Raw genomic sequence first — 11,168 nt, 5'->3', positions numbered from 1 at the left:
TCTGTGCTTCTGCTATCAGCACATGAACATGAGCTCACTGCATGAGGATCCAGCGTGGCTGTCTGCATGCAGGTGGATGAGCTGCTTGCTGTGGTAACGTGTCAGCTCCAGTTTGATTCCCACACGTTACCTGTTTACACTGAGGGAGGAGGCTGGAGCAGAAAACTCTGGAGGCAGAGCTACAACATGCGTTTTCTGGACACTTATTCATCAGCTACAATAACACCATATGGAAAAAGAAGACTGTCCCCTGGTGGTGAAAGGTTTGACTTCGCTTTTCCCTTTACCAGGAAATTTTGCACTACCTAAATAATTATTTCTGACTTCTAATGCAATAACCTGTGTTTGTATCTGATTACATTTTAATTTCAAAAGGAAATACACTAAAATTCCATTTAATAACAGGAGGCTTACACCCCTTGGATGCAGGCAGAGCAGCCAAACTTTGCATTGGCCTGTTTTTAACTAGTGGATTCTACTTTGTATTAATTATTTGCATTCGGCAAATCAAGCCAACCTGCAAATATAATTGTTAGCTTGCTGTGCTGAACCTATAATTTGAATGTATTTGTACTGTGACTGTGCCTGCAGGCAGCACATGCAGTGGGGGGACTTGAGCCTCAGTATGTTTAAACATGCGGTCATCAAACTCAAACATCAGAAGAAACAAATCCACAAAATAAGGAATCATTAAAGTTAAGAATATTTATTGCATCCATTATTGGAAAACACACTTCACTGTACAGCATTCATCCATTTGTAATGGAAAGATGATTAAAAAAGAAATTTCCAATCGCACACTGTGACCCACGAGCGACCGTCGTCCCCTCACAGGGACCCGGGGTGCTAACACCCGGGGCTTAAGCGCTAAGCAAACTAGACTGGATTACAGGAAGGGCTGTGACCTTTAACCTCTGCTAAAAGCTGCTTCTTTTCAGAGGCATTGTTATGATATTAACATCTGTTTATTCTCTTCTGAGGACCAAAGAAAAAACCCAAAACAAGCACAGCTGATGAACTGAATTTCAGTTTCACATCAAGTCACACTTTAAAACGAAACTTTGTCCAGTCTCTGACAGTAAAAGCAACTCGGCATTAATAGAAATCACAACCTCTCTTTGCATAAGATACATGTTATAAAGTGCTTCGTGTACATACAATACAATTACAAAACGCATTTTAAGCTGCACCACCATCACTGTTTTACAGATGGATTTCAAATTGTATTTGGTCACAATTGCCACTCACTGAAAGGGAAAATAACATGAGTAAAGTGTCGTTTTCACTTGTGTTAATGTGGATGTTTGGACAAACCTTCAGCTTGTTTCTGATTAACTATAAAAAGTGTAAGGAAGCAAATAAAGGTCCCTAAGTATATGAATAACAGAAATCCTTATATATACATATAATTTTGAGGACCCTGATTTTAAAAATTCAATGCGAAGATAAGTTTAGCCGCTTTTGGAAGAGGCGAACGTTTCAGTCCGATTGAGTGTTACAGACACCCGTGCACCCACGCGTCCTCAGATGAGCCGAATACTGATTCACGGAGCCGGGCCACGCAGCGACCACGGCGTGGCACATGATTTTAAATCAGAAGGCATGTGGATGTAAACGTCGTTACATGAAGAGCGTTTTAGGCACAACAGTTTCAGCTTTCAGGAGGATTATCGGCACCCGCTGCCACTTTGTGGACAAAAGGAGGGAACGATCAGGGTGGGGGGCTGGTGGCAGGCAGTGGATGTCTGTGGTCAGGTCGGCTGGGATCCTGTTGGAGGATTTATTAATATATTTTCAGGTCTTGCATCTTTGATTCTGTCCACATTTTTTGGCAGTTCTTGGGGATCTTGCTGGTGTGGTTTGCTTCCCGCTCACTTGAAAGATCAAAGTCACAGGAACTCGGAGCACTGAGGTGCAGCGCTCTTGTCTGCATCCATTTATTATTCGGTAAACGCCTTCCACCCACGCTTCAAGAAACATCTCCAGAGATGACAGAAGAGCGGGAACTGTCTGCAATCAGTCCTCCGTCCCAGATGTTCAGTTAGGCCACAGCCTGAGCGGCCTCGGGTACGAGGGAGGAGAAGAAGGTTTTGAAGAAAACCCAGGCCGTCCACATGACGGACACTCGGTGAGGAGGCACCAACACCGCTGTCATCGTTCCCTCTGATCCTTCAGCTGCTGGTTCATCCTGCTGTCTGTCGGCGTGCTCACCTGCCTGAGGAGACACACGTCACACATCAGCCTGCAGCATTTAATTCACCCACTACAGCAAACATCAGGGCCTGTGTGCAGGTTAGCGACTCGACCTGACCCGGGTCTCACTGCTAGCTCATTTCAAAAACATTCAGTCTTTTCTCAGTGTGCAGCATTTAGCTGGAGTTTCATCAATGTAGGAAAAAGTGAACAAGAGAGAAAAATGATGAGTTTCTTACTGGATTCAGGTTTGGGTTCCTGTTCTGGTTCTGCTGGTTCTCGGGGGGCTGCAGCTGGTTGGGTTCTGGGACCTGCACTCTCCTTCTGAAGGGAAACCAGCCGACGGTGTGTCTGGAAGACAAGGCAGGAAATTCAGGGGTTACAAGGAAAAGCTAACCATCTATAATCCTGAAAGAAGCTCCAAAGGTTTGTAACGTCACATCGTGGTTGGAGCTTCCTGCACCGTGATGCCCACATAGAGCTGCCAGTGCCTGGTTTCAGCACGCTAGTCTCCATCAGAACGCTGGATCAAGAGCTCAGGCCTGTGGTTAAAAACTTCTTGCCCCCCATTTTCTGCTCTCTGTGGTTAAGGAAAACTGCTGCACCACCTAAACACCAGTTAGATAAATCTGAAAGTGAACACTAGGGGTCAGCAGCGGGCAGCTGGGTGCAGCACAAGGCTCGAAAACATGATCTCACAGAACTCGATATGAGTCATTTATTGAGAAAAACTAAATGTCAGATCAGATTTCTGCTTATGATGAGAAGCTGAAGACATTACACATGACATTTAAGCACTTAATAAAGTTGTCACGGCAACAAAACACGTGAGCGCTCGTCTAGAGCCTTTTATTCCAAAAACTAAGAAGTGATTAGAAACTAACTGCAGGTGATGCTTTCAGTCAACCTTCAGCTGAGTGCTGACACCTGTGAACTCATTTGTGAGGATTTAAAGTCTACCATCATGATTAAAAGTAAAAAACAAAAACAGAACTGAGCCGTAGAGGTCGTCGGTCAGCAAGAGGGAAGTGGGCCGGGGGCAGCACGGCTGATGCTGACAGCGTGATCTCCAGCCTCAAATAAGAGTGAAAGCACGACCAGCAGCAAACCCTTCAAACGAAGCCTTCGGTGAGCGCTCCTTTCTTTAACAGCTTCCAGAGTTTTAAGATTTAAAGAAAAACTTTTTAAAGGAAGCACATCCTGCCAACACGGCTGATAGATGTCAACAGCAACTCGTATGCGTCACGATAGGCTATCAGTGCAGCCATCATTAATGAAATCACTCGACTTTAAGTCAGCAGTACACAGCTGAGCCCGGAAACTCCCTCCTTCACAGAGATGCAAATATGATTGTGTGGCAGCCCCGCAGCACGAGGAAGTACTGCGGTCTGAGCTTTATCAGTAAGAGGAAGTTCAGGCTTTATTCAGTGGTTTAGACTCACTTAGGACAGGAGTCAGTACATATGAAGAAGCAGAGTACTGACAGAAACATGACTGATATTCGTCGACCCAAAAGAGCAATAATGTTAAAAAAAGAAATGACACTTCATTAAACTCTGAACGTGTCTGCTGTCAGATCATAGGTCTACCATCTTCACTTCTAATGCACTTCCACTTTAACAGTAAATCACTGAAAAAGTTTATTTTACTTTGAGAGGTGACGGTTTCAGATCATATTTACATTTTCATATTTGTCTCCTTTCCTGCACAATACCACGAAGTTGGCAAAGGGTAAGCCGCTCTATAATAAGGCTGCCCCTGAACAGTACGGGATAGAAAGAAATAGTTTGTTTTTCCACTAAATTACCAGGAAAGTAGTAACTGAAGCACCTGCAGTGCTTAACTTATTCATTTGTCTTCTGTAGCAGTGGTAGAATAGTTATGTTATATAGTTTATGTCTTGCATATTTCCACGACCATATTCATAATCACATACTGTGTATGCTACCGTTGCATGCATGTATTATCTTACTTATTTTTAATTTGTTTGTACTTTTTTGGTATTTTTCCTTCTGATATTTGTACCTGAGCTGAGCTAACGCAAAAAATTTCCCCGTCCTGGGATCAATAAAGTCTTATCTTAAAAATCTGACATTACTGCCTTATTTTAGTGTACCTATCACTAAATATCAAGTGTAACCAAAGTGTTACCAAAACTGCTCTAACAGCAGCTCGAGTCTAATTTGTACAGGTCTGCTAGACAAATAAATATAATATTTCTTATATCGGTCTGTATAGGGACCTTTTTTTGTTCCCCTTGCTGGTGTAACAGGTTTAAAGGATCCATGTCCTGCAGGTGGGGCTCTGTGTATACACACTCCGTCTGTGACTCAGACAGGCTGCTGGGCTTTAAATGGGCGAGGCGTGTTGGTGTGCAATTCACCAAGAGACGCTAAAAAGGGAGAACTCAGAAAACCAGACTCTTGTTGACCCCTGTGACTTAAATCTAGTGATTACAGCAGCTCTCTGAACCCACAGCTGCACACTTACAGGTACATGAGGAGCAGGGTGCCCATCACCAGCAGGAAGCGGCTCAGGTTGGAGTTGAAGTACACGATCATCATCAGGACCCCGAATCTTGCAGCAGAGTACAACCAGTCCAGCCAATCGCGCTCCATGCCCTCCTCGTCCTCCACAACGGCTCCGCCCTGCGCGTTCATCCGCATGTTCTGGTTGGCCTCCCCGGGGTTGATGAAAGCGCCATCCTGCACTGGATTCTGATTGGCTGGCAGGTTGTTGATGGGGTTCTGATCAGCTAGCGGGGCAGGGACGGGTACTTGGTGGGCGGGAACAGGAGGGTACTGGCCAATGGTTGGAGCTGTTGTGGGAATGCTGCCTGCTGCTGCTAAAGCTGCATGGCTGGTGATGGGAAAATGAGAATTAGTAGTCAGACAAACACAAGACGTGGCTGTGGGTGTAAAACCTTCAGTGTGTGAAGCAGAACTCACTATTGCATATAATACTGTCGAGCGTAGACATGCTGGAGCCACAGCAGCTGCTGGGGGCTGTACAGGGAGTAGGTGGGAAAGGTTGGCTGGGTCATCTGAGGAGCTCCAGTCCTGCCGGGGACATGACACAAGACTGTTAATCTTCACTTCTCTTTAGGAAACAGAAATCATTTTCTGACATCTGCAGTCGTTTATACGCGAGAGAACATCTCTGTGCTGGGACTGTGTTTGCCTTCAGTCCCATACGTGGAGTGCAGCAGAAAGAGGCCGGTACAAAGCAGAGCAGGCACTGAGCGATGGTGGGTTGCAAAGCGGCCTGCAGATGCACAGCAACTGTAGACTAAAGCAGCTTTAATACGATGAATAAAATGAGATTTAGTAATTGTATGTGTAGAGCGGGGTCAGCGGAGCTCCAACTAACATCAGCTGATTTTTCAGCTATGCTTGATTATTTTCAGTCTTCTTGGTTCCAGGAACTACAGTCACCATCTCTGTTTGTTGGTGGTTACTTTTGAAAATTCAAAACACTTTGATATTTGCTGTGAGCTCCTGAAACAGTGATCTTTGATACTGGTTCCAGAGGTAGTGCTCTGCACTGCTTAAATGAAATTAACTACAAATTATACCTTAATCCACCTTAAAAGCAGCTACATGTTTGCAATTTAAAAACGGCCTGACACAGAAAACAGTGGCCCCTCAGAAAGCACAACCTGCAAAGCTGTGGCTTCTTCCATGTTCTGCATCTTTATCACGACTGATGATTTTTAAGTTCAGCTTTTGGGGTTTTTGTTGAATGTCGCTGACAAACAATAACAAAGATCCAGAAATCACATGATCAGGATTCGACTGTTCTTCAGCTTTTAAAAGGTTAGTTTAACCGAAGGCCACTTGGTTTTGAAACTGGGATTCCCCCAGTGGGGAAGTGGAGAAGGGAAGTCAGCGATGGCTTACTGTACAGTTAGCAGTCATAGCTGCGTTGTATTAAAGGTGAATAAAAAATGTTCAGTGGTTTGGCTGCATAGCGGTCATTCTCTCTGACAGTGCAAACACTGCTGCGATGGATTAAAGCACACTGACACACAAGCTGAAGTTCTTCCTTTGTTGCTTACATGGCAGCAGGAGGCCACACTGGAGTCTGTGTGTGTGCTGGAGCTGCGGAGGCCGGCCTCCTCTGCCGCAGCTCTGGTGGGCTGGGAGTCTGGGCTGGTGTGGGCTGTGGACTGGAGGAATGTGGCTCTTTGGTCTGCAAAGGAAAGAAGAGTTTGATGTCATTTTTTTTCTGCAAACCCCCCCAAAACAAAATAAAACAAACAAAAAATCCCCAGCAAGAAACATCTGCTGAGACCTGTGTTATCAGATCTACCACATTTTGTTTCTGCAGCTTTGTTTCCGGCTTGGAAGTGTACTGATACTAATGCATGCCAGCTTTAGTGTCTGGGCTGACTTCTGGTAGATAACAGCTGAAGCAGAACAGTTCCACTACACAGCGGGGCAACAATAAGGGCGGAGGTGAAGAAGCACATCTGCAGCGCTCTTTACCACAGTGTCTTGAGGTTACTTACAAAACCTCACACTGATTTCTTGATTGGAATTTGTCATCATCAGAGCCCAAACTAACTCAGTCTGAAAATATCCTCGAAACTTCAACAAAACTTACAAAATATTTAGAAAAGCATTTGAAGTGCAAACTACACTGTTGCCTCAGCCAGGTGTCATTTCTGAGACACAAGGATGGTAACAGACGGCACACAAGGACGCTGTGTGAAACTAGCCTGTATGCAAACGTAGGGATACGAGGGCAGCATGAAGCCAGCTGCTTTGTTTACAGGAGCTCAGAATTCAAATACCTCACCAACAGGAGTTTCGCTGTGAACATGCAGGTCTTTATAAAGCCAGGAGGACCGAAACAACGTGCTGATGTTAGAGAAAAGTCACTGGGTGTTACTTCTAAAGTGTTCTCACCTTGGGTCTGGCTCCCAGAGGTCCCTGGGCAGGATTCCTAACAGCACACACCAGGTGCAGTGTGGGAATTGAGTCCGTCTGTGGAAGTGGAGGTAAAACAGTTAAACAACATGTGACATCCACCCAACACATACAGACTTGTGTCTGAATGAACCCCGATTAAACTTTGAGAACCTCAAAGCCTGCAGAATTACACCAACGTACGAGCTCTGGAGGCCACTTAACGTCACCTGTGTCGATCCCACAGACTCTGATTATGAGGCATGTTTACAGCCTGGTTTGAAAAATGTTTTGGCCTGCACTGACCGTGAATTTTTTTAGAACCCGAACGTACGATTTGGGGCGTGGCCACGGTGACTTCCATTAGTGCCATATCTAGGGATTGGTACCGGTGTCCGGTGCCATCATGGCACCGGTTCTGACATAAACGGTAGTAACCAGACTGAAAAGCAGCGCACATTTCGGTGCTTTTTTCCCCCTGAGATGTCATACACTTTAGATTCTAGCCAATCATTTTACGTTTCCGAGGATAGTAGGCGGGCCCAGATACGTACGTTCTTTTATGCAGAGCTACTGATTAAAAATGCCCAAGGTGAAGCGGTCAAAGTCTGGCTGTACTTCACAGCAAAAGATGCAAACTCAGCAGCAACAAGTGCTTTAAGGTGATACTGTGATACTGTCAAAGGAGGGAACACCTCGAATCCGATGAAACACCTGGCGACACAAAGCGTTTTTTTAAAAAGCTGAGAAATGCGCCGTATTTGATAGCTTGCTGCGAGACCTCACACCGAGCACATCTACTGCGGGTGTGGTGCCTGTTATCGACCCAGAGTTAGCAACATGAACCCGAAGAGGAGAGTCCTGGCCCCTAGCCCTGCCAGTGTAGCAGAAATGATGAGGATGATGATGCAGCAGCAGCCGTTCTTCTCTGCGTGAGTAGCTTAATGTTGTTCGTGTGTAATTTACGTTGAGTAGGCTAACCACGTTATTACATTAATGCATGTAAGGTGAACTAGCAAACACCGTCGTAGCTACATGCTGCTGTCTTCTTGTTTGATAGAGTGATACCATATATGCCCTAAAGCTGCAGAAAAGGCTAACATTGTTATCTTTTTACAAACAGCTAAATATGAGAGGTTTTAGGACAAAGTTTGTGTTTTCCATTGTTTAAGCACCGGTTCGAGCACCGTTTAAGCACCGGCACCATTTCAAAAGTACCAGTTTGGTACTGGTATTGGATAAAACCTAAACGATACCCATCCCTAGCCATATCAGGCAGATGATAGGGGTCTACTAGCCTTCATCTGTGCTCATTTAAGCCACTGAACTAAACCAACTTGTTTGTGCTGTTGATGCTTCTGTGGAATCTTTTTCTCAGAAATAATGAAGTCATTTTGTACGACAGTGTCCAGGTTGTGACTTTTTCTTTTTGCATGTGGCCTTTCACTGCAGTGTGTGTGTGTGTGTGTGTGTGTGTCTGATAACCAGTGACAAATGAAAGGAAAAAAACTGCACTCTTGACCCTTACAGTGAGGGAAGCATGGCTCTGGTACAGTATGAAGCTCTTCTGCTGGGTTTCTGTCTACTCAGAGCAGCCAGTGGTTCTCAAACTGTGGATGACCATGGGAGGAAAAAAAACTGAGACTACGCCAAATCAATGATTTTCACAGAAAACAAACAAAAAAAGTCCACAGTTATTTTGTTTCGTTACAGCGCTGTATACAACTGAAATTTAAGTTTATATCTCCATCTCACCCTATCCCTGGCCTCCTTCACTACAGCCATGAATCCTCACTGAAGTCCTTTTCTTTTCCTCCTACCTCGCAGCACCATCTTCATCATCCTTTGTCCAACAGATCTGCTATTGTCCCCCCTGAACGTGTCCAAACCATCTCATCCTCAGCTCTCAACCTTCTCAGTCCGAGCTGTCCCTCTGTTGCACTCTTTTCTATAGTGGTTCCTCCCAGCGCTGACAGACAGTAAGATGAGTTTTGTTTGTTTTGTTTTTCTAGTTTATAAGGAAGTGGGGTCGGGCCCACAGAACTAAGGCCGCAGAAGCTCCAAAGCTTGCGTGCAGGTTTTCTACAGCTGTATGCTGATTGGTTTACAGAATAAATGGCTGACAGCTCCTTTGTGCACGGTTGGTATTGTCTTACGTCTATCATGCCTTCTCAGGCAATGAGCCTCTACTGGGATTCTTGAACAAAAAACATGAAATAGTCTGTCCTAGTTTTTGTGGCACAGCCCTTTCACAGGTCTCAGTAATTACTGTGTACTTCCTTATTCTCCTACAAGCAGCAGTGAGAGCAGCCCTCTTCCACCAGTTTGTCACCAGCATAGTGGCACATAATCAGCTCGTGACATTTACAACTTGACATGACAGCTCGTGCTATCACACACACCTGTATGAAGAGTCCATTAATGTGCAGGTTATCAGGCAGCAGTTTGCCAGCGTAGATGAGCCTCTGGTCACTCACAGCCTGGAGACGAAACAAGAATAAAGTCAGTAACGAATCAGATCTCCTTGCTGCTTTGGGTTAGGTGGGGGAGCTTGTTTTTTTTAAGGTACTAAACTGAAACCATGAAATATGGCCAAAGTCGAGTAATTTGTTTGCAGTAGATCACAAAGACTTATATCTAATTGTAGTAAAAAAAATTATTCTTAGTATCAAACAAAGAATAAACAATAAAACAAAGATTTTGATGAGAACATTTCGTAACCAGAAACACATGCCAAGTTCCCACAACATTTGGGTAAACAGACGAAACCTGGCTCCTCACTTGAACCTTTTCAGTCCACTGCCTGTGCCTGGCTACACCCCACTGAAGCGTAGATCCTTTGCTTCTCTGCTTCCTGTCCAAAACTGATGTTTGACATGTGTAGTCCCCCCCCCCCCCGCCTAAGACACACCTCTGGATGTGGTCTGAATAGCACGAATGTTCCCGTGAAGTTGTACTTATTTCAGAGACATAACTACAGAGAGATACCAAAACAACAGACAGACAGAAACACGTGTTCACTGCAGGTGTGTCAGTCACAGTTCAGTTTATTAATTAAACAGAAAAAAATGACATGACTGCGAGCTCGCGCTCATGGGACTCGCAGGCACGCTGCGCTGGTTTCGTGTGAGCGCGCGCATATACACGCGCGTGACCGGGGAAATGGCTGACAGCTCCTTTTTACTCTCATCACATTCCACAGCACAGCCGCGAATAGCTCCGCCGCCCTCTGTGTAAACTCACCGGTTTGGTCGGGTAGACAGCGGACAGGTGCGCTTTCAGCTCCTTTATGGTCCACTGCAGGCTCACTCCCTCGATGGTCCGGTCCTCCTGAGCCTGGTTGGGCGTCTTTATGATGAGAGTGATCGCCTTTTGTTCAGAATTTCCTGCATCCATTTTTACCGTCTGCCGATGTGTGAGCTAGAAAAACAGGATGTCTCCGTGACTCGCTGGACTCCCTAACACGAAGAACAGCCGGGGGAAAGTGCGTCTTATGTCAAAGAGAAACTGCAGTGACCTGGGTGGCTCTAGAAGTGTCTCCGCTGGTCCTCATACGGGACTTTAGAGGAGGAAGGTTGTTTCCAAACACACTGTGGCCGCTCCTGATTGGCTACCGTCTGCTCGTGCTCAGACGTGGAGGTTTGCAGAATATTCGCCGCTTGAGCATGCGCAGTTATGATTATGCTTCCAAAGATCGTTTATTTAGGAATAACCCACACTCTGGTGCCATTTGAGAAGGTATCGAAAAGCAGAGATAAACGCGCTTAGACCCGGGCTAAAGTCCAAGTAAAAAGCGAACACACACCACCAAAGTGAAACATTTGTATGTTTTCTTTTGTACACTTCCTGTGAGCTTTCTTCAAGGTTTTGCTTTTGCTGTTTTCTAAAACACAGTCATAGTGAGAGCTCCTGTCAACTTCCGTCTCTGATAAGAGAAGCAAAACTATCTCAGCTGAAGTTGCATCAGGCGTGTTACATCAGCTGTAAACTTTCAGATATTCCCACAAGATTTATGCAGAAAAGTGAACGGAGCCACAAGATGTTAACGACACGTCTGAGCAAAAC

General features: G+C 45.2%; 1 protein-coding gene across 1 annotated transcript; it reads right to left on the bottom strand.

Annotated features, from left to right (window-relative positions):
• Positions 1 to 692: 692 nt before the first annotated feature.
• On the bottom strand, positions 693 to 10,696 carry herpud1 (homocysteine-inducible, endoplasmic reticulum stress-inducible, ubiquitin-like domain member 1). The gene is made up of 8 exons (XM_086302135.1): positions 10,347 to 10,696; positions 9,506 to 9,583; positions 7,104 to 7,181; positions 6,251 to 6,384; positions 5,142 to 5,252; positions 4,684 to 5,052; positions 2,433 to 2,544; positions 693 to 2,215 (listed from the first exon to the last, which is right to left on the bottom strand). The coding sequence occupies exons 1-8, from the start codon at positions 10,497 to 10,499 to the stop codon at positions 2,042 to 2,044; spliced, it is 1,209 nt and encodes a 402-aa protein (XP_086158261.1). The 5' UTR covers positions 10,500 to 10,696; the 3' UTR covers positions 693 to 2,041.
• Between the last annotated feature and the right edge of the window lie 472 nt (positions 10,697 to 11,168).

The sequence above is a fragment of the Aulonocara sp. 'chitande type north' Nkhata Bay genome, linkage group LG7 (assembly GCF_057382095.1).
Source record: "Aulonocara sp. 'chitande type north' Nkhata Bay isolate Kocher_YH1m ecotype deep benthic linkage group LG7, A_spYH_male_GT1.1, whole genome shotgun sequence".
NCBI lineage: Eukaryota > Metazoa > Chordata > Actinopteri > Cichliformes > Cichlidae > Aulonocara > Aulonocara sp. 'chitande type north' Nkhata Bay.
The sequence above is the reverse complement of the archived record's forward strand: the minus strand, read 5'-3'. Positions and strand labels throughout refer to the sequence as shown.

Coding starts and splice junctions, on each gene's coding strand:
- herpud1 (XM_086302135.1), bottom strand. CDS start 10,499: ATGGATGCAGGAAATTCTGAACAAAAGGCGATCACTCTCATCATAAAG. Junction 5,053..5,141: donor CGACAGTATTATATGCAATA/GTGAGTTCTGCT, acceptor TCCCATCACCAG/CCATGCAGCTTTAGCAGCAG. Junction 2,216..2,432: donor GGAACCCAAACCTGAATCCA/GTAAGAAACTCA, acceptor GTGTCTCCTCAG/GCAGGTGAGCACGCCGACAG.